This window comes from Pecten maximus, chromosome 3 (genome assembly GCF_902652985.1).
Source record: "Pecten maximus chromosome 3, xPecMax1.1, whole genome shotgun sequence".
Classification (NCBI taxonomy): domain Eukaryota; kingdom Metazoa; phylum Mollusca; class Bivalvia; order Pectinida; family Pectinidae; genus Pecten; species Pecten maximus.
This window is the reverse complement of record NC_047017.1, coordinates 6,273,074-6,297,623: the sequence shown is the minus strand read 5'-3', so window position 1 is coordinate 6,297,623 and position 24,550 is coordinate 6,273,074. Positions and strand designations below refer to the sequence as shown.

Below are 24,550 nucleotides of genomic sequence, written 5' to 3'. Positions count from 1 at the left end.
ACGACCATTATCATGTTTCCGTTCCACATTCAGATAATAATCAGCGACATCTATCTATCTCATTTGTTCCTGTAATTATCCGACATTCAGACACGAGCTCGTCACTGCCCAAATCGATCGTTCACTCATCAACTGAATCAACTGAATCATAAATAAGGATCGAACGAAAGTCAAAACAACCGAGAGGACGAAAAACGGCAGCAAGCCTAGAAATCGTCACGCCTTCATGCATACGGCGGTCGCTTCTGATCATCGGCAGCCAATCAGAACGCAGTGTGGCACGCGACTAGATAATATGATACCGATGCATAATATTTTCAATAAAAACAAATCTGATTGGTTAAGAAAACCGAGGAACGAACTTGTCCTCGGAATCGGTATAAATATAGAGAAAGAAAATCATATTAGTCACTTAATTTTCGAACATCATCTCTCAGAATCGACACTATTTTTTACACAAATTTCCAACCCATCAAAATGACAGATGAAACAAGAGTTTCTTTGGGAGATGACAGAAGCGACAAGAGGAAAGTGGATGATTTCACAGCTCTATACAACCTGGATGCTGCCTCGTCGACCCGGGGTCTAGTCGACAACGGTACGTATACAAACTCTTACAGACTCATTAGATAAAACCCCTAGGCAAATTAAATTTGTTCACACAATAATTCATTTTAGCAATTAACCCAATTTTCTAGCATGGCGCTTAATAGAAGGGAAGCATAGAAATAAAAATTATGGATTAATGATTGAATCATCAGGTAAACCGCAGACAATGAACAGACAACAAATTTTATTACTTATTGCCAGAGTAATGTGATTTTGTTTACAATAGCTCTAAGTAAATGACTATAATAAGACTTCGTTATCAGGGACACCAACAGAATATGAAATAATGTTAAGAAGTGCGTTGATACAATTGTCAGCAATTTGCCGGCGTTAACCACCTCCGACCAGGACAGGTAATTTGTACTAAAGCCATAATTTTGTTTTCCCCTAACTAAATTTACTTCTCCTGAACGCTTTCAGTGGCTAGAGTTTTCACAATAAAACTAACCAACAAGATTAAGACACGTTCAGTGAAACGTCTCTCTGCTTTAACATCGTCAAGTAGAGGAGATATTCGCTTTAGGAATCCGTCTTAAGTTCGTAACATTCTGAAGGGTATATTTTATCGGTCAGTCGGATTACCAAGAACGGGATATAAACCAGGAACATCGCTTCCAGATTCCGGCATTTGTATATATGTTCTCTCCGGGAAAAATACAGCATTCCCTGGAAATTATTTCCTTAAAGTGCAATATTATTTCATTGAACACAGTTTTCGCCGCTTCGGTAAGTTAAAACGATCGTAATGCTTAGTTGTAACTCTCGTTTAAATTTTAGAAATTTATATCTATAATTATATTATATTTTCCTATACTGAGTAGATTATATATACCTATAGCATTACGCATTTTTTTGAGCATGTAGCTGTAATGTATATAAAATAATGATAATAAAAAATAAGGATAACAGATTTTCTATTTGAATTATAAATGTTTGCAACAAAAGTTTAAATTTATGTATCGGAAACGGCGATTGGTGCAAGAGTATTATTTTTTTCGTAATTTTTTTTAGATTTTTATAGATGTAGAGAAAAATTATACAAAATTCTAATCCTGGAAAACAAACATAATTCAGACATTTTCTTTCATACCTGCCGTTATTACGATAACTGTAGATAGTTTGTATTATTCAATTATCTGTCAAATTTAATTTACTCGCGTTTTTATACTTTAAATAACAATTACATAATTCTGTTATACCAGCTATTTGATTTTACAAGAATCTTTATTAATATTTTTATAATAACATGTTATTTGAAAAGACTGATATTCTATATGTGTTGATATTATACTTTAAGTTAACCTTTTCGACAACATTAACTCATTAGTCTTGGTAACGACGAGAAAAGATGGAACTTGATCAAACTATGAATATATACATAACGATTTCTGATGTTGGAAATAATTTACGCGTAATATTAGCAAATACATGTAATATATATATCTATTATTAATAAGTCAGCTAACATATTATATTGTTGTTTTTGTTATTCAAATAATTATTACTTAAACCATATGTCTTATAGATTCAATATTTTTCTAAAATTTCAAGATTCAAAATCGAAATCTTAAAATCTAAAAACATATGTCTTATAGAATTATAAAAAGTTATATCGCTTGTGTTTGTTTGTTTAATTCTTGAAACAATAAATAATTACTTACATACATACGTTTATAAAGAGTTATGCTAAAATTGTAAACGATATTCGTTTAAGTATAAAAAAACATCTTAACGTTAAATAATATTTTTTATAGTATGCACTTTTCGGGTGGCTTTATATGCTGTTCCGACATGATTGAAATTAAACAAATACACATTCTGTACAATTGTATGTCATAGTATCGCAATTTAGCATGACAGAAGTTCGTTAAATAAGTACAGGTATGAAATTTAGTAAAACAACATCTTTGAGAAATCCTTTATCTCGGACATATTTTCTCTGAATAGTTAAATGGCACGTGTGTTGTTTACTCACGTGAACTAAATACGAAAAAATATTTTAAACACAAAAAGAACTTTTATGAATAGTAGAAGAGTAGGCCGTACCGTAAATAATAATTACAGATTTTGCGTGTATGTGTTTTAATAGGTTAAATGTCATTTACTCTATCAATATGAATATGCGATGACATGTTGAGGTGCTCAGATTACAACTTTCAAATTTACATAAACACATAATTCATCAAGTTTTTGATAATTGATGTTTGTATCAATCTATATTTAAAAACAACAAACATGTCAGTGGATTTTATATTGAGAATATTTGAGAATATTTGTTTTATTGCAAGTTAGACTAATTATCTCATAATTTAGACACTAATATCGAGGGTTTTTTTTATACTATATATATATATATATATATATATTTAATCTAAAAATATGGTAAGCCACATTTTGATATATATATTTCTTATATTTGTTAAATATATCAGAAAGATATTTTAAAGATTTCTATATATCCCCTGTTTATTTCCTCTAAAACAACTCTTTCATGAATATATTTCATTCTTTTAGTTTTTGGCGTGTATGTTATATTTCTAAATATATATAAATAAATAAATTCAGTTCATATTAAACTTACTAATAAAATATTTTATTTCATTGATTATCCGATCTTGAAATATATGTGTGAAATTTTACTATTGTATCATCGAAGTATACATGGTCATACTATTGCTTATTGTGTAAGCTTCTTTGGTAATATTGTGTGTGTTAAAAAAACAAAAACAAACAAAAACAACAAGACAACGTAAACAAATAGCTCACACCAACATAAAGATTTCTATGACCTGAAGTACATGTATTTCGGCATTCGGGTGAAAATTTCAAACGAAATAATGACATAAAACATATGGTACATTTCGATTGTTATTCCCGTGTAAAATTGTAGATCGCCCTTCAGTCTTCCGGGGTTTGCGCCTAAACGTCAAAAAGTGACCGCCAAGATTTTTTTTTTATGTGTGTGTGTGTGCGATTAATTAGATTACCGCATCGCTGTTATAACATGGACACTCGAGGTCAAAGGTCGTACAGGTCGCCCACCTGACCAGTTACCGGACACTGGATCTCAGGTGACAAAACAGCAGTTTCGTTTGACCACAGGCCGAAGGTGTAGCGGACACAATCTTTCTCGCCATCTGTTATCACCTTCACACCTCAACCGCATTGACCAGTGGTCAACGTAAATAATTTAGGAATTGTCCGCCGAAAAACCCCGCAATCTGTTAGTTTATATAAGAACAGTGTAAAAGGTCTATTTTTATATATGAAACTAGTAGAAGTTTCGGTGACTCCGACATATGTGGTACATTTGATAAACAGTGTCCGGAGTTCTCGCAGAGGAAAAAAAAAGGAGAAAAACCCTCTAAAATTATGATTCATTAATGAAAAATATTGAAATTGCGGAATAATTAGAACGGAAAACTAAATCCTGAAATGTATTACTTAGGAGGAAATTAACAAGTGATTGACGGCTATGGATTGTAATGTCAATCAGGGTGACGAAGGAATCTTTATAGATTTTGACATGGACAGTTTTGGTGAGTCCGCCGCAATGACATAACTTGGCGGGAAATATTTTAAAGGCGATATTAATGGTTGATGATATCGCGAACGAATACTTATTTAATAGGTGTGCTTTATTTTCACCAACTAAGAATATTGTTTAGAGGGCAATATATATTGACTTAACCGCGACGTGTAAAATTTATCTTTACACATACAGTGTAAATAGACATTGATAAATTACACATTTATGATTAATTTGATTGCAGGTCAGGAGGGGGCATTTAAAAAGATAAAGCACGAACCAGGATCCGGGTCCGGAACATCAATAGGAGGGGTAGGGTCGGCAGGGGCAGGGACAGGACACAATCCCTCATCCTGCCCTACCCCCGCGCGCAGACGACACCGGACAACGTTTACACAGGAACAACTACAGGAATTAGAAGCTGCTTTTTCTAAATCTCATTATCCGGATATTTACTGCCGAGAAGAACTGGCACGAATCACCAAATTAAACGAAGCTCGGATACAGGTATGTAATTTCATTATTATTATTTCTTAAACCCCCCTTTTTATTTATAGAAAATAACGAATTGTAATGTTATAGTGATCAGTACATTGGAACACGGACACAACTTGCGTAGTAGGTGAGGTGACATACCTTTCTTTCTCATAAAAAAAAATTAAAAAAAAAAACGATGAAAATATCCTCCCTTGTCACATTATCTCCCTCCTCCCGAGTCACAATACCCCCTACCTCCCCAGTCATTATATCAACCTCCTCCCCAGTCACAATATTCCCCTTCTCGTATGTCACATTGGCCACTTCCCTTCACATTATCCTCCTTCTCTGTTACATTATCTCCCCTCTTTCTCCCTCTTCCGCAGTCACCCTGTCCTCCCTGTTCCAAAGTCACAATGTCTCCCCTCATCCCAGTCACAATGTCCTCATTTCTCCCCAGTCACAATGTCTCTCAACCAATGTCATCCCTCCTCCTAATTCACAATGTCATCCCTCCTCCTAATTCACAATGGCATCCCTTCTCCTTATTCACAATGTCATCCCTCCTCCTAATTCAAAATGTCATCCCTCCTCCTAATTCACAATGTCATCCCTCCTCCTAATTCACAATGTCATCCCTTCTCCTAATTCACAATGTCACCTCCTAATTCACAATGTCATCCCTCCTTCTTATTCACAATGACACCCCTCCTCCTAATTCACAATGTCCCCTCCTCCTAATTCACAATGGCATCACTCCTCCTAATTCACAATGTCCCCTCCTCCTAATTCACAATGTCATCCCTCCTTCTAATTCACAATGTCACCCCTCCTCCTAATTCACAATGTCATCCCTCCTAATTCACAATTAATGTCCCCTCCTCCTAATTCACAATGTCATCCCTCCTCCTAATTCGCAATGTCATCCCTCCTCCTAATTCACAATGTCATCCCTCTCCTAATTCACAATGTCATCCCTCCTCCTAATTCACAATGTCATCCCTCTCCTAATTCACAATGTCATCCCTCCTCCTAATTCACAATGTCATCCCTCCTCCTAATTCACAATGTCATCCCTCTCCTAATTCACAATGGCATCCCTCCTCCTAATTCACAATGTCCTCCCTCCTCCTAATTCACAATGTACCTTCCTCCTAATTCACAATGGTATCCCTCCTAATTCACAATGTCACCTCTCCTCCTAATTCACAATGTCATCCCTCCTCCTAATTCACAATATCATCCCTCCTAATTCACAATTAATGTCCCCTCCTCCTAATTCACAATGACATCCCTCTCCTAATTCCCAATGTCATCCCTCCTCCTAATTCACAATGTCATCCCTCCTCCTAATTCACAATGTCCCCTCCTCCTAATTCACAATGTCATCCCTCCTCCCCAATCACAATGGCATTATCCTAATTCACAATTTGTTTTGGGAGGTTTTTTTTGTACGAGCGGTTGCATTTATTTGCACGTTCCGGTGTTTTATAGAGACTGGTAATAGTAACCTCATGATATGAAGAATATGTCTTGTTACGAAAATACTGAAACTCGTCACCCTTTTGGTAAATACGTGTGTCTTTACACTGCACAGCCACATCGAGTTGATATCACATTAAGCTGATCATGCTTTCCGCTTACCTGTATACTGTCAGTTAATCCTTCGGTTTCATTTACCAGCATTGTTAGCATAACATAATATCATTTAAAATTAATTTGATAGTTATGTATTGTTTTACAAACCAGCGATGGTTTGAATCTTTGAGAGTCAGTTTCCAAGAAATAGATGCATTTTGAAGAAAACAAAAACAAAACAAAAACCTGCCAATTATGACTAGAAATGGTTGTCAAATACACCGGTTTATCAATTAATATATTTAAACATAATCATTCATATAGTTTTAAACGTCTTTTAAAAATCTTAATTTTCTTATCTTTCGTCTTTTCGACCACATCTGTTAGGAATATATCGATGTTGATATAAAGGTTCGATCGACTCTCCGTAAGATAGGACCGTTATGTCCATCTGATGTTGTGACAGTTCCCTGTCGTCCACCGACAGCAATTAAAGGTCTTGTTAATTTAACAATAGCCCAATTAACGTATATGTTGAGTAGAATACTGTCCCCGATCCCCCGCGAACTCGGTCTGTCGGCACGATATCGGGAAAGTTCGAGGAAATCGTCAAACAGATTCTAGGAGACAGATGGAACTCTCCAGCGTGAAATCGCCTCCACGGGGTGTCGATAGAGCTCGCCTTAACAGGACCGAGACAACAGTACCGTTATATTTCGTGCTACATTGACCCCGGAACTGTTTCTGTTTTGTTAAAAGCCAGATTTTTCGCCGCTAATGATCACCCACCGATTCTTTAAGGTACTCAAACATTTCTTTGAATTGTTTGTCTTGTTCCTCAGCGAGCTTGGCGAGAATACTGCACGAGATTTACTGGTGCCGAATAACTTTCATCTGACTTTCAATGACAGGCTTCTCTATTGACTAATTTGTATAAAACAATATCACGGTACCATTTCTATTAATATATTCTTGTGTACGCCGTTTTACAATCTGTACATATGATCGTTTTGATAACATCCATGCCTGTATCACGTGCATATTTGTTGACATGTTATAATAATTGTTCTACTAGAAGCAGTTGGTTTGATTTGAACGTGTTTTATTATTTAGACACAATTGATTTTTTTAACAACTTATAAAATCCCTCTCCTCAAATACATATATTACAAAGATTGTGATAGCGACACAGTATACTTATAATGATTATAAAGAAAGGAAAGCAAAGAAGAATGACAGGAAGAAAGACAGATCTAGAGATCTAAGAGTTAGAGGAATGTTGCTATATTAGAATATACTACAAATCAGGGTTCATAAACGATGTACACAATAAATATCTTTAAATACACTTAATTTAAACTAATTAACAACTAATGCATGGCACATTCTAGCTACACATCCAATACACATCACTTATCCATTGTCTACAAAAACACATTCCTTAAATCCTTGATCGGGTCACTCCTGAACTTTATAGGTTTATTACAAATTATAAATAAATGATATACGTAATAAACATGAACAAATCCCAATATCAATATCAACAAATTGTAGACTTTAAGAGTGACATAGGTAGAAGCAGTCACGTTCATAGTTTATGTTTCCAGCGTTATGTTATGTCACGTTCATATTTTATGTTTCCAGCTTTATGTTATGTCATGGTTTATCCGCGATGCATGCACTCCTGACTTTAGTGTGCTCTTTAAAAATAACGAAATGCAAGGCCGCTTATATACAAGAAAATACAAACATGTTCTACACTCTTCATGCTTGTGTTATTTGCCTATGTTTCAACATGTGTTGTGGATAACTTAGATTTGACTGAGAAACAAATTTATAGTTTACGTAGAGACCAATATCCGTCACCTTGACATCTTTAAACAAAAACAACAAACAAACAAACAAACAAACAAACAAAAACAAACAAACAAACTTGCGACACATTAATGTTATATCTTTATATAATTAGTCAATTAATGTTTGATTAGTTCAATTACTTTTATTGTGTGGTAAACCTAGATGTGATCATTTTCATCAAACTATTACTTTGGACTATTTTTCTTTCGGAAGGACATGTGTATATGTGAGCTTATGGGACATGTTCCTCCGCCATATTTTCATTTTTGGTTTGCTCAATCTACAGTCATACCAATAAGTAATTCAATGGTACAAATAGATAGTATGATAGTTTTATTCAGTTTAATGCAATAAATAAATAAATAAATAAATAAAAATAAACCGTATGGATTCATCCATTAACATTTGATTCATCACAGTTTTTTTCTAAATTATTATTATTAACGGGTTTAGCGCCCGTATATACTCCCCCAAATGTACACTGAGTTGACAAACATACATGTATACAAATGTACTAGTGTTTGCAGGAGTTTATCATTCACTTCAGTTTAAGAAAAGGATAAACTGCTTAAAAGTTAATCTTTTTTAAAATTTTCTAAAATTGTCTTGTACATTGACATAGACAATACAATTCAAAATTTCCGTACACAAATTACTCGAATGCATATATAGTTTTTTTCATAAAGCAATTCCGAACATTTAAATTTTAGAAAAAAATAAAGTGATGAATTTTCTCTTTAGCTTAATATTCGATACACAGCGCTAACATAATTAGGTATTTTAAATGTTTACCTCTAGATAACACCATACCTATTACAGAAATTAAGATATAATTAAGATTGATAGGAAAAGGGAGAAGAGCTTCTACATGCGTTAATTTAAACAAAATTTCTCAAACAGGCTTAAAAGCTCGTGTAAATCCTTACATCAAAACTTTTTAAGAGAAAATGACGAAAAAAATTAATGTGAAAGTGCAAACATGTATATGTACATTAATTACAGTCTCCGAACTGCCTGAGAATAAAAAGCATATGCGATTCCATAATGGATCTGACACTTCCTCTTTTTATCTATGCATTATCTAGTTAAACCATATTTGATACAATAATGGCCTTTATGGCTTCTACAGAAAGCAGAGGACGAGGTCGTTGATAGACGAAGAGATAAAAGCACAGCATCACGCTGTTTTCAACGCAAGTGAAACGGGAACACTTTACCCCCAGGTTACAAATGGTGGTTAAGAGTCGCAAATGAAAGCTCATCGTCAAGTTCAGAGTTAAAACCCAGAAATAACATCAAATGTTGACAGATGTATTCAGCATCTTAGGGCTGAATGTCGCACATCAAACGTACAAAAGATGTTCACCCCTTTTAAAGGATTTTGTTTTTCTCTTGTCCTCGCTGAAGTAGAAGGGATATGCTCCTGAGGAAACGCGAAGCATGACTTTATTCCTGGAGAAATAAACTTAAAAGACATGGACATTTCTATATTCTCTGAAAGCAAATAAGTTGTTGAACTATTTTCCAAATTAAAATCGTGGCAAAGTCATTTCACATTTTGACGAATCGGTCTAAATCTGCAAGTTACAGTGAACAAAATTATCTATGCAATAAATGGACACAATTATTTTAATTTCTAGCAAAGAAACTAATAATATGTAGATGTACTATGATCAAATATTTATAATAAATGATGAAAATATCTCGAGTTCATGTTGGTACCAGATGCCGGAACATGTTGGTTACATATTTAGCGAAAATTGATATCTTAAGATTTCCTCCAAAATAATTAACTAATAATGAACGTTTTTGAAATTAGCTACATTTGCCTGAATATATTTGCTAAAGGAAATTATATTTCCCAATTACTAACATTTAATGATCATGATAAAATCTTTTTTGTGTGCAATAATGGGGGAAAATCATTGTATGTTAGCTTCTTCATTAGAATAATATAAATATGTTGTATTGTGGTTTTGTTTGTTTGTTTGTTTGTTTGTTTGTTTGTGGATGGATGCATTAAGAAGATTACGAAATAATTTTGATATTAGAAACCCCAAGAATTGAAGCTGAACTTCAAAGAATTTCATTTTCAAATATCTTACAAACAACTACGTTTGTATACACCAACATCCGATGGATGGGAAATTAGTCAGACAGACAAAAACACGTGTTCCATAATATAGAGTTGAATTATGATTTAAACTGTGTTTTATTTGTCAGTTTCCATTTAACAATATATACACAACTTATATATTATACAAAAAGCAACCAGACACAAGTGTCAAGACACTTATATAAATCTGACACCTGTATATATAGATTGATTGACGTTACATAACAGCATAGACATGATAAAACACAACATCGTATCATAATGACAATAGAGTCTAATGTGAAAACATCAGTTGGAATTTGTTTGATCAAATAATTAAATATATTGTAGCTAATAGAAAGTGAGAAAAACATTCATTCGCGGCTTAGTATTTCCGTTAAAAAACTTCAATAACAACGAACTTTAAAGTTTGTAAAGGCGACCTTCTGTAGTTATTATCAGTAAATGACTTTATTTTGTTTAAAACCATCAACAGAAAATAGGAAAACAAATAGAAGCCAACAAGTATATTAATATCATTAAATTACTTATAAATAAGTTTAGATAAAAACTACGTATTTGAGCACACGGAAGACATTTAAATGGAACTTGACGGATAATGTTTTTGAAAAGAATGAGTAGTTTTTTTTTTTAAAAGTTTAAACATATTTTTATTGCTTCAACTATAAGCATGAGGATTGGGCACAAGTTATTCAACTTATCAAAGCCCTCTCCTCCAAACATTATTACAACAATGTGACACAAACAATGGACATTTACATTAATTTTACGATTGACAAATTAGAAAAGGAAGACTAAAGAGGGAAAGTGAAGGGAATACAGATAATTATACAATAATTAATTTATGTCTAACAAAAATATTTGATTTACACACAATAACATAATATCTGCCTGGAACAAACTAACTACATATGCACGCTCCTTCACCTTATCATTGTCCTTTTATGCTCATTCCTTAATCGTTCTCCTTTGATAATCAAGCTCCTGCTAGGTAACATTTCATTGTGTCAGACAGAAAAACATTTACAGAATATATCAAAATATTTTACATCTAACAGTTTGCAGATAGCATTTATATTTTCTGTGAAAGTAGTTTTTTCTGTATTAATAAATCAATAATATGAGTATGCATGCATTTTGTATATATGTTTAACTCATTTTGCGTTATATCACTTGATTTCGTTTAAGCTGAAATAGATATTTTTTAACATTATCTTAAAATCATCTGAACGTTTTTATTTTGAAATTATTTTCATCTGTGCATACGTAATATAGTTTCCACATTCTGGATAAGATTCTCACAATTTTAGTTAAAATGAAAAATGATTAATATTTGTTTAGTCTGCCTGGATAAAATATATCATTCATGTTTGTAATGTTAAGTGATTAGTTTCAAAACTTAATCTAATGCAGAAACTGAAACCGAGTTTATGTGTCAAACAAGTTACTGTAAACATGGAAATTCACGAGAGCGGAAATTCGGCCCACGCGTGCTATTTTGTGATGTGTGTGGTATTTATGAAACAGGTACCACAGAAGAAAAATCATGGAAATGACTCCCCATACGTATAGATTACCTATCGAAATCGCGAAATTAAACCCCCGCGGAAATAACCTCCACGCGTATAATTTAACTACTAGTATTGAAATCGCGAAATCAACCTCCCGCGGAAATAACCATGTTTGCATTACATCATGCATTTCAATATATTTATAATTATATTAGGAACATCCCACTAACAATCTGCGGAAGATATCTATATGATGCACAAAAATGAAAAATACGTTATTACAAATATAATTTGGGTAACAAATTAAATGCCAATGATCTTCCTAAAAACTAAAAACACAAGAAGATAGTTATGGGAAACAATGATAAAGTTATGTCCATACTATACAAAAATGTACCAAGCTAATATAATAAGTATGATAATCAAAACAATTCTTAAATTATATTAACTATGTACTGAACGTTCTTTTGAAATTAATATTGAACATTATAAGATATATTTAACTTCGAGTCTTTTGATCCCTCCCATCCAGATTTTGACATTTTCTTTCGACATAGAAAGTGTTTTGATCACCTTCTTTGACCAATTTAAGCTCTCAGCATTGCTAACCTGTCCTAGAAGGACGAAACAAAGGTATGATAAAATGTAATTCATTTGGATCTACTATATCTAAGTCTAAATTTCTTTTGAGAGGTGCCAATATATTTCGTACAATCTTTTGATGAATATAGTCTGATAATAGCAGTTGTATATGAAATGTTTGTACAAATACCAAATGCACACATTTGAATGATAAAACTGGACACGGAATATTTCGAATAATGGATGTAAAAGTACACTCACAGCCATTTCGTCCCTTTATGACTCTTAAAGGCAAGGGAATCCGAAAAGGAAGCTAGAGAAAACAAAATGAGACTTAAATGTTTGGATATAAAAGGCGAGAGGCAGCAAATTCATAATTGAAACATCTTATGTATTTTTGGATACATGATAATTTTTCTAGGAACGCAAAGACTCCCAAGGACACAAATATTAAAAATTTGAATATACCCCGAAAAATAATTTCACACATTGGAGATGAAGCTGTGATGTTTTTAATTTCCCTAAAGGGATCAATAAAGGAATTTATAGGCATGGCTTATTATCAGAGAAAAATGTTTCGTAGATCTCCCTCTAAGGCTTGCTTGATAATGTTTGCGTGTAAATTAAGGGCAAGCCATTCTAACGTAAGGCAACTTTGACAGAGTAATAGTTATATAGGTTTGAAGCAAAATGCAGTAGCCTGAATGAAACATAGAGTTATACTGTTTTAATCATTGAGTACAAATATACCCTTCATTCAAGGTCAATGGTTATTCAAAGGGGCATTTCTTCGTTCGGACATCAGAAACATGCACAATTTCCATTGATGAAATCTATGTCCAAATGATGATTACATGATTGTTTGTGCCTACATGTAATGAAACTAACGCCTAAATGTACAAGAAAAGGACGTATCGTATACAAATACCGTATGTCTTTGCGGTAATTAGTGATACTTCGGGTCGAATTAATTATGAACTTTCAGGACCTAATACTCGAGGAACTTTGGTTTATCTTGAGAGTAAAACTGCATTATTAATATAAAGATGATAATTTTTATTACTTGAAAAAAAATACATATTTTCCGGTAAGTTTAATTTTGAAGACCTAAACTTTTATTCAAATGAAGGAATGCCCCTTTGAGCCTGAAACCAATTACAAATTGCTCTTGCTCGATTCTTTAAACTCACGATTTACAACTTGCTTGTCCAGAGAACATTTAGATATACGTTTATCTCCTCGCAGACATAATCAGTTTACAATAATACAATCTTTGTCACTGTCAGCTGTTTTACCCCAAGGATATAATCTGCTTTACAAATGACAACTGTAGTCTGTGTCATAACAATCATGATGATAATCCTAATTAAAATGTTTGGTTGTCTTTATTCTTATTTTTGTTTTTCCATGTCCCCCGTGATGTCGTAACTTTGAATCCTCGTCTTTGAGTTTTGACATTATGCGGGCCAATGTTTAATAGACTATCTTTTCAGACCGTGTTCTCGTTATTGAAAATATGATACCCTGTTATTTAAATTGAGTGACTTTGGAATAATTCAATGTCTATTTGAAGTGCATTCTTTGTTTATATCTTGTCCTTTAGTTTTTATGTGGTAAATTCAAGTCGACTTTGATGAGGTCAGACTTTCTCCTTGTAAATAGAGACGTAAAACGTTGTTTGTAGCAAATTTAGATTTAGAATATTTCTTTACATCGTTTATTAACCCTAATTTGTAGTATATCCTAATGTAGCAATATTCATCTTACTATTAGATCTCTAGATCTGTCTTTCTTCCTGTCATTCTTCTTTGCTTTTCTTTCTTATTAATCACTATAAGTAAACTGTGTCGCTATCACAATCTTTGTAATATATATTTGTGGAGAGGGCTTTTATAAGTTGTTAAAAACTTGTACCCAATCCAACTGTGTCTAAACAATAAAATAAGTACAGATCAATCCAATGTATTCTTCTATGCGGTATGGATTATTAAACAACTCACAACTCCACGGATTTATAAACTATTAAAGATTCTAGAGAGTAACTAGAATAATCATAATTGACTGAGAACAAGAATAGGCTGTTGTGTATTCTTATATAGCACAATACGTTACTTACTTTATGCCTATTACCATCCAAGTGTGAACTTCTCGTTTTATCTGACGGACTTTTAGTGAAAAAGAATTATATCCCAATGAAATTCTTTCGTGCCCCCTCTCAATAATTTGTATGTAGATTTCAGTCTTATTAAGTGATAATTTTAGGACATTGGTATTGTCATCCAATTTTTAGCTTGAATTATATATATTTCTGTGTCCTAAGTGCTATTTTATGCATTTCTCTTAGAAGCCATTTTTACGCTATTGCCGATGTAGCATCTTTGAATACTAAATGTACTAGTTGCATTATGATCATACGACAGTGCTGTAAAAACGTTGTAATAACTGCATTCAGTTTTTTGTGCGGAAACAATGAGAAGAAAGTATAAGCATATTTGCATTTAAATCAAGAGGATTAACATTTTCCCTTTTTTCCGTAATAGCAGAACCAAAACCCGTTAAATAAATAAGTAAATAAAGAAGTAAATATATTTCACTTTTAAGCTACGTAAATCTGTCCATTGACGATTACTGCCAGGGTTTCAAAAACGCAACCAAATCGATCGTTTCATTGTTTTTAAAAGACCAATCTCCGATGATATTTTCTATTACCTTAATTTCAAAAGGAAGGTTACAGTTTAATACTATAACGTCTCTTTAAAAATCAATGAAAGATTTTTTTTTTCAAATTACAGACAGCAATTTTACAAAACGTTTTAAAAATATTTCAAAACTACCGAATATAGCTCTAAAGTATAATGTTTCCTATAAAAATCGAAGAAACCTTTATGTATTCATTTAAAACTTTTCTCTTTAAATGGCCTTTAATAACATAAGTGTTCATGTTGTAATCTCTGTAGGTACATGGTACACGTGTGAACAAAGAAAAAATATAAAACAGGTAAAAATACATATATGTTTGCATGGAGATATTTTTCATTGGTTTCCGATATACACCCACAATCTTTCTATAATTATCAATGAAGTGCAAAACAATTTATCAAACCATCGTAACTGTTTTATATATGTTGGTGATACATGTATATCGTATCGTCCCAGTAAAGACATTTTTAATTAAAACTTACTTTCGTCAAGTTAATTAACTAGATAATGCACGATTAGCAGTGAAAATACTGCGCGACTTTTTGTACAATATATCATCATTACTAATCTTAGAAATAGTTATTCACAACTACGGAATAAAACAAAAATAAAACATGTTAGTAATAATCTCTTGTTAAAGTACAATATATTTCCTTCTCAAAATATGAAAATAGTTTGCTTTAGGTTTTGCAGCTCATATGAAAAAGCAATGAAACTAGTTAAAAACAAATCATGTACATGTACTACAAAGAAAAAACCTATCATGCAAAAATTGAGTTCAATATTATCTTTGTTCCTTCCAAAAACACATAAAATGGAAAACCGTCCTGAAGACATCTTGCAAATGAATTACTAGTGAAATCTATTACATTTACCGGAACTTACAAGTTCAAACTAACGACAGATTCAGCTTCCGGTCTGTAAGGCATTTTCAGCATTTAGTATCTATAGTAAATCGCATTTGTTCTCATTTGGAGATGGCAATGAAACTAAAGCAATTTCTATAGATACGACCCTAACTATTCACACCAATATTAATTCACCAATGCTTCTATACGCCCAGCCCAATTGCAAAATGTTTAAACGTGTTTGCAGCCATTTTTGATATAACGAAGTTGTCATGTTCGCTATGTAAAAACATTATCGTACGGAGTAGCTTAGGGGAAGATTTGAAATTGAATTTCGTAAATGATTCAGGCGAGAAGCGATTCTGAACCCGGCATCTCCTTTGATGAATTTTTATGTGTTGTTAATGCAGCGAGCGGCCACTGTGAGAGGAGAGTCCATTAACGGCCGTGTCAATCTCGAGAAACGCCGCTGGTCTCTTGGGAGACGCTACCAGAACAAGCTAGAGACACTTTGAGTGCCAAACAGCCAGTGCGGCAAGATCGGCAAATGCTCTTGATTTGGCTCTGGTCTCACGGCTCATAAAGCTTGCAAATTTGTATCTTTAGGCAGTGTTGAGTTTCAGCATTGTAGGACGCAGTTTGGTCTCCGCGGTGTTCAGTTTAGAAGAATTCGGGCGAAAGGCAATCCAAGCTGGCACCCAAATCGTTAGGAGGTTACGCTCAGGCCCTGAGCCGCTCAAGTTATTCTAAACATTGATGTAGAAAAATTAACATCTTGATCCCTCTGACTAGCTTGATGTCGATCAGTCATCTTCCTATACCCACGTATATAGCTATAGGAAAGTAGTAACATTAACTATTCTAAAACACAACAATAATATTGTTGGGAAAAACATCATTTCTGTGGCAAACCATTTCAAGAAAGAATGACATTTTCATTTAGGGAACATTTTATAATAATAATAAGTTGAATAGATAATGTGGTGTATGTTTATTTTTTTAACACTGAAGTTTTATACAGCAATGTGTTTTATGATATATTATTCATTTGGATATATTCACTTCAATTTGTTTCTATAGTACAATGCATTACAATTGCTCTGTTTTCTGTCATAACTGTGATTATAAAACGTCAACTTTCTTCCACTTATGAAATTTTAGTTGAATTTTTTTTTTTTTTTTTTGCTTGTTTTGTCTTGTTTTTATTTTAAAAATAAATTATCAATGTTTTGTTAACCAACCCAAAATGTCTTACAGAGTACACATATAAACAATATACGTACATGTATGTATATGTATGTACTGACCTATAGTTCCTAAACCTTCGAACAAGCGTACCAAAACGTTTAGCCTGCTTAACATACTATACTGTAAACATAGAAAAATCAAAATAAATGATATATGAAACCGTTATGTCAATCTTTCATAAAATTCGCCCCCGTATATGATAACAAGTCTAGGGGAAATGTCTATGCAGTCTGCCTAAATATTGAAGCGGCCAGATTCTTTGAATAATTTTCGCCTTCTGGTATAATAACAAGTCTCTAATATCGTGAATAGTAAACTAAATTTAGGAGAAATGTCTATGCAGTGTGCCTAAGTATCGAAGCGGCCAGTTTCTTTAATAATTTTGTTATAGAATATATTAATTTCCGACTGGACAGATTAGAGATGGACTGTGTACATACGGCGGTAATTTTCAGTAATCTTTTGGTTCCCGATAAAGCCATGTCGTTAGTCTAGAGCGGCAGACTGTCATTAGAGGCCCCGACATCCCCCCATAATATAATCACTCGAAAGCTTAGATAATATCGAGACATTATTATCTTAATATTATTTAGTAAGGCCATCTTCACCATTTAAGGGATGAATGACACGTGCGATCAGTTAATCTTGTTAGTAGAATGTTGTTGCGGGATAAGATGATGCCATCAGTCCAATATGCTGAACGATAATGTGTGAAAGTAGAAACAGTTAATTTCACTTTAAAACTATATACTGTGTAACAGGAAATATTCGTGGTGTATGAACATTCGCGGAATCTTGAAAATTAACACAACAAATTTTATTGAAATACTATAGTACATATACTGGACAAATTAGCTTATGAAGTTTGTACTAAGGAACTACACAAGTTCGAAATCAAGAAAATAAAATTATCTCGGATATTTTATGTTATGCAGTATATAAACCGTTCATGAGTCAGGACTTCTTGTAAGCAATTAAGCTATTGATTCAATTTCTGTTTTTAATTTTCATTTCATGGTACAGTCAAACCTCGATGATTCGAACTTCGTTGATTCGAATTTCTCGCTGTATCGAACTTTTTGCTTGGTCCCGAATTTTCTCACTATATAACATTACTAACGAAACTATGTATGATTCGAATTTTTATAAATCGAAGTTTTCGATGTATCGAACTTTTTTCATGACCCGTTAGCTATGATATTATAGGTAATTGACATCTCATGATTCGAACAAAAAATTTACCTGTACTGACCACTGGACAGGTGTTTGTCGTGACCCCTGCGGCAAGATTTCACACCTCTCCCCCAAATGCCCTGACTGACAATAGGGATAACGATAGCGTGTGTTGTCACTCCCGGTCATGGGGTTTATTAATAATCAGATCAAATTGATAGATAAAAAGTGTATTTAGAAGCCATGACATTTAATCACTCCGGTAAAACATTTCAATAGTCGTCTCTGATAATCTCCGCCGCCATTGAAATCAGCGTTCGGTGAGTAAATTTTACGGAACTGTAAAACAACCGGACCATTTTTAAACACAAACAATTAGCGATGGCTTCACTCATATTCAAAGTGTCACGTTTCAAACTTATACATAAATATCCAAGTAAATCGATTATTTGTCATTCAATCATGCATTCTCCAACCGATCGGCATTCCGTATTTTATATGCACATAACGTAAACGCACGTGTCTTTAGCAGAAAAGCCTAACGACTTACGTAAGAGTGCATTGTACTTCTTTTGTTTTATCTGTTAAACGCGATATAAGTGTTTTGTAACCGATACATATTCTGTTTAATTTTCAAGAAAACATCGATCTATTGTCAACCATGAATAATTCGAAGTCCCGCTGTATCGAAGTTTTTCTGTTAGTCCCTTGAACTTCGAAACATCGAAGTTTGACTGTATATTTGTCATAAATGATCTAATTTCGAACTGTAAACGTTTATACACGTGGTATTTATGTATTTCATTAATACATTAAACAATTTATAATGTTGATAGATCAGAGTTGTGGATTGTAGCAATATTTTATCACTATATTAATTTGTACTTAAACATAATTACTATGTCCCATAGTCACATAAACAAGTCAGGTTAGTGTTAAAGCCTCTGTGTGTGAATACCGCGACCACGTTCAACAGGTACGCTTCAATTCCCCCCACTTTGTGACATGTCGTAATATCAAGGTAGCTGTGTGTCGTGGTATGTCTGCTATTCCGCCTGCATTCAGACAAGTTATGAGGTGATAATGTCCTGATTGTATGGAAGTGTGCGGGATGACCTCACTGCACACGCTAGAAGCGTGTCCGACACGTGCCAGTGGAACACCATTTAATGTTCTAAACGCGTGTATCCTACGGAACAGGACAAACACGTGTTATCAGCCCAATGAAAATAGTTAGAACATTAACGCTTTTAAGCAGCTTTGAATTAAAAACCTGTTGAAATCATCAATATATTTTACACCAATTACATGTATTACAAGGAGATTTTTCTACCTATTATTGCCGATTTAGTTACATCTTCAACGTTCTGCCAAATTGCAATGACTCTACCAAATTATGTATTTAATAGAAAAAAAAGCAAAATACATATTCTGAAAGATTTATTATTTTAAAATGCATAACGAAGAAGCAAGTGTATAGTCCGGCTCCTACCATCTGATATTCGAGAAATTTTGAGGAGTGGCTAGTAGCTAAGCGACTGGAGTTGCAATCGATTTGTCAGCAGGTGCTCTTCATACAAACGGACAGTGATGACGGAAAACATGACAAAGCGCACTAATTGCTCCAATACAAGCCCACCTTAGTGGCCAGAACAGGAATTCATTACTAGAGTAATTGAATTACGGAATATCCGTTATTTGGAAAAAGGCTGAGAGAGTAGAGTCTGTTTAAAGGCCCCACTTTGCATGAGCATGTGGTCTATCGTGCGTGTTCTGTGACTGATGGGAGTGCTTGTACAGCTCCCTTGTCGAGGCACCTCTAAATAGTCACTTCCAACCTTGCATGCCAGATCTCGTGGCGTGGTATTGGAATAGAAAGTACGGGTTTTATAATCACAATTACTATAGCTCAGCACTGATGAATCTTGCGTTCTCTGTGACGGGCTGGTAATTGAAATCAATTCAGCGTCTTGGCGTGATGTGGACTGACTCTTGGAAGGAATTTTCTAGAAAGCATACTCAGAGTTTGCGTACGACGATTGTTGTAGGCAGTTCTGCGCGCTTCAAGAAGCACCCTTCTGCTTCATTAAACGCTATGGAATGTTTTTATAACACGTATCATCACTGTCTATTTGATTTCAATTAAGTATGCAAAGAACCCTCTATCCTGGAGCTGGTTCCGCTTCCGTACTGCACGAAGTTGCTTTGTCCACATTTCTTCTGACACGAATGTACGAGATGTGACTGTAGTTTAAATGAACCAGTCGTAATTCCAGTGACAAAACATTACAAAAACCTCAACAGACGCTTTTTATGTATTTTTATCAATTTAAAAATACATGTTGACATTTTTAATGAACAGTCTATTTGAATTGAAAACACTCTTCAAGAAATGCTTAGTAATTCTTGCTCGAAAACCAATTTAAAATGCGCTTTGAATTTTTGAATCAGACACAACGCTGACGTAAGCAACAACATTAGCAGGAATATAATGTTTAGCCCCATTCGGAATACCTTTTACGTTATCGATGCAGACAGAATTGATGCAGCAACACTAACCTCGTTACCGCAGCTCGACTCGGTTATGATTCCAGTCATTTCACACACATATAGAACGCGATAAGCTTTGTAAATTGAACCTAGACGTATAAAGTATTGCATTTTAATTTTTTTGTCAGTATACACAATTATACGATATACAATATAGAAACACGAAGAGTACATACATTATGTAAGATGTTGTTTATCTCTTTTTTTTGGTTCTGTATTGACGTAATTTATAAATAAATAAATACAGAATTGTAAATAAATAAATAAAAAGAGAACTGTAAATGAATGAATCTCTCTCTCTCAAAAAAAAAAAAAAAAAAAATCAATCGACTTTAACAAGAGAAAGCAGCACGTTCCTGACGCTTTGAACGTTTGTCCATTATTCCATGCAAATCGTTTTTTTAATATTTCTTGCTGTCTGGGTTTTAACTGAATGGTGTTTTTTTGCCCTTTTCACAAAAACGCTTGAATACTTCTTTTTGTAACATATCTATCTCTTCACATTTTTCGTTGACATGTTGTTGTTAATACCTCGTTGAATCCATCTCACGTGATTTATCTCTCTGTACAGGTGTGGTTCCAGAACCGCAGAGCCAAATATCGGAAGCAGGAGAAACAACTGGCCAAGTCCCTGTCCCCGGTCATCAACCCTGCCTGTAACGGTATGATGCGAAACATCTACCCCACAACATCTCGACCCTACGCGGCCTACCCTACCCCTACAAACATGAACACGATGACACGCTACCCTCAGATGAACACAACATACCCACCTGTCGCCCAGTTTGGAGGTATGGGTAGCATGCCCACAGGAAACATGGCGTCGATGCCCCGTCAGGTGCAGCAGTTCCAGATGACGTCAGACTACAACTTGGTAAGTGTTCTATGAAAATGTTAATATTTATTTTACGTATCTGCAAAGTCACCCCACGATTCAGAATATCGACAAATAAATAAGTAAATATTATTGCTACGAACTAATTTTAGTCTACATTTTGTCAAATATTGTAATTTTGTATTTGTGTTGGGAAAGGGCGTTGATAAGTTGCAAAATCTTGTGCCCAATCCCTTTTTACGTTATGACAATAAGATATGTTTGAATCAAAACGAATTATATGCACACATACATAGAACCTTTTAATACATTTGTATAGTTATTGGACTCTGCTAATTTAACAAAGCTATTTTATAAAAAAATATCTATCTTGGTTTGAACCAAATTAAGCTGTGATTCACCAATCTTTCTCAACTAGGAAATTCATTAACTCAAAATTTTCGAAAGTAAACTAATATTGGTTTTAAGTAGAACATTTTAATTAATGAACCTTAAATTCTAAAATGCTTTACGGTGGATTTTTTTTCCCCTTAATGAATTTCCTAAGTTAAGGATCGTTGATGAAACGGGGAATTGGGTGATGGGGGTTGCTGTGTTAACAAAACATTGATGTGAACAACTGACTTATGAACTCCATTTTGTTTGCAACAACACGTGTTAATATGCATTTTCATATGTATTTATTTTGTTTAAATTTAGGAATCTCACGAAGATGACTGGTACAACAAAAGCTTGACGGCACTCCGGATGAACAATGCTCACCATGGTTTGTCTAACTCCGTTCTACAGTATCAAGCGTGACTGGCGGACACGGCGACTCCCGGCGCCGGGGCGCCAACTTATTTATGTGAGCAATAGACAATCGGCGCATTAGCGCCGCGGATTCCAACCGTTAGTGGACAATCAAAACTTACTTCAACAGTATTACGAAGAAAAAAAACCTATTTCTGCTAACGATTGAAACGCCGGAGTTGTACAATTGGATGATATAACACATTAATTTTATATTTTGAATCGTTAGTGGAGAAATTTACTTTACTTCAGTGCTTGCCAAAATGACACGGACAATATTTCCAGTGAAGGAGGAAGACTTGTGTATATATTTGAAAACAATTGATGTCCCTGCCAATGCATCCTTAGATAGTGGCAAACAAGTGCCATATTGTTACAGAAGTTGAATGTCGCGATAAAGAGTATGCGGATACTCTGATGGAACATAGAACACCCTCGTATCCAAATGAATGTTTGTATCAATATGAATTAATATGCATGTATCACAATCATAAGGCGACTGACATACAGTATGACTTCATTTTATGACATGCAATATAGTTGTTGTTTTGTATACGTATGAAGTGGATGCATAGTTGGGAATTATATACATAATTTACATATTTTATCATTATTATTATAATCATTATAACATTATATGTATAAATGGTTCAATTATAGATATTGTAAAAATTCTTATACCACGTGTATGAAAGCAATAATTCACGTACTGTAATATATTGAATATTTCTGTCATTATCTGTTTTTATTGAAGAATAATTCAAGAGTTTCCAAATCATACATTAATACGTCAGAACACAATCAATAATCTATTTTTTCGACACCGGCATTAATATCATATCAAATTGATAGTATTCAAATTATATAGTCACCTATGTAGTCACCTAAAATTAAATTCAACGTTTATCAAAAAGGTCTTTTCTATCCGGTAAATTAATTGATTCAAAATTACGTTTATCAAAAAGGTATTTTCTATCCGGTAAAGCCATGTTATTAAGATGTTTGTATTTTGATTCAAAATTACGTAAAACAATGAATAAAATCCCGTTCTTATCAATACTTGTATGTATCTATAAGCAGTAACAATGGTATTATTGTATAACTGGAAATTTCCTGGCTTTGTTGATATCCTGTGTCGTACGTGTGCCATGCTGGTACATTTGTGAACAGCCAAATATATATTGTACATATCACGGAGATTGACATTTGAAATAGACACGATGAAATACATCAATGGCTTTTGTTTTACTTTTCTGCTATTCAGCCTGATTCCTGCGTTGATTTATTTGGAGTCGGATCGCAAATCTAACACATCTGCGCAATGATATTGCTATCCGTCATATGTATTGCTTTATCTATTCATTGTTTAAATTACTGCCTCGTCTGAAATTTGACATTGAATATCAAAAATGAAATATATTCACAAGTGATGATTTTGTAGTATTTTAGCAATACAGTTTAAACTTTTAAATTAGTTTACAACACTTTCGAAGCAAGTCATATCATTTTATGTGAATCCTGCTCGTTGGCCAATATGGAAGCGCGCGAGGGGTCGTACTGTAGGATGAAACCGGAGTACCCGAAGAATATCTACGTGTTCGGCCAGGTAACCCCTGTACCTTTTCACGATCGAGGAATAGAGTCCTGATTTTCAGCCACCGAGGTGAAAGGCAAGTGTGTTATAAATGTGCAACCCAATCATCCTGACACAGTATAGTGCAAAACCTGCTTGATATTTTATTTGATCACTGAAAAAACAACCCTACATTTGCATTCGTTTTGAGAGATTGACACGCAAAGATAACGCTCTATGTTATTTCATTTATCCCGGAATGACAATATACATGAAATGCTTAGCGTACTTTCGAACGCAGAAATTTAAAAATGATAGCAATATGCACTATGATCAGTGTACTTCAATTAGGAATAGACTCTTCTAGACGAATTGGTGTGATGCTTATTGTCACTAAATTTCTGAACTTCCGATATGACCTAAATACAGTGTACTTTGTAAATTGTACATTGTGTAAAACCAGGTACAGTCAATAGGGTAAAAAGATGTTACACAAAGATTTGTTGTATGGGTTTTTTTCCGAATATATACATGTATATATATTTTTAAATATGACAAAAACAATTGCAAAC

General features: G+C 33.8%; 1 protein-coding gene across 2 annotated transcripts; it reads left to right on the top strand.

Moving 5' to 3' along the window:
- The first annotated feature begins 358 nt into the window (after positions 1–358).
- On the top strand, positions 359–23,635 carry LOC117323046 (homeobox protein prophet of Pit-1-like). 2 transcript variants are annotated; one of them, XM_033878038.1, is made up of 4 exons: positions 359–598; positions 4,383–4,645; positions 21,350–21,652; positions 22,313–23,635. In XM_033878038.1, the coding sequence occupies exons 1-4, from the start codon at positions 478–480 to the stop codon at positions 22,412–22,414; spliced, it is 789 nt and encodes a 262-aa protein (XP_033733929.1). In that variant the 5' UTR covers positions 359–477; the 3' UTR covers positions 22,415–23,635. The 2 variants fall into 2 exon arrangements, with proteins under 2 accessions (XP_033733929.1, XP_033733930.1); XM_033878039.1 differs by lacking the exon at positions 359–598 and adding an exon at positions 3,990–4,148 and having other exon boundaries at positions 22,313–22,426.
- The last annotated feature ends 915 nt before the right edge of the window (positions 23,636–24,550 follow it).

Bases quoted from the DNA above. Each gene is read 5' to 3' on its own strand.
- LOC117323046 (XM_033878038.1), top strand. From the start codon at position 478: ATGACAGATGAAACAAGAGTTTCTTTGGGAGATGACAGAAGCGACAAG. The intron at 599-4,382 runs GTACGTATACAA...ATTTGATTGCAG, and splicing joins CCGGGGTCTAGTCGACAACG to GTCAGGAGGGGGCATTTAAA. The intron at 21,653-22,312 runs GTAAGTGTTCTA...GTTTAAATTTAG, and splicing joins TGACGTCAGACTACAACTTG to GAATCTCACGAAGATGACTG.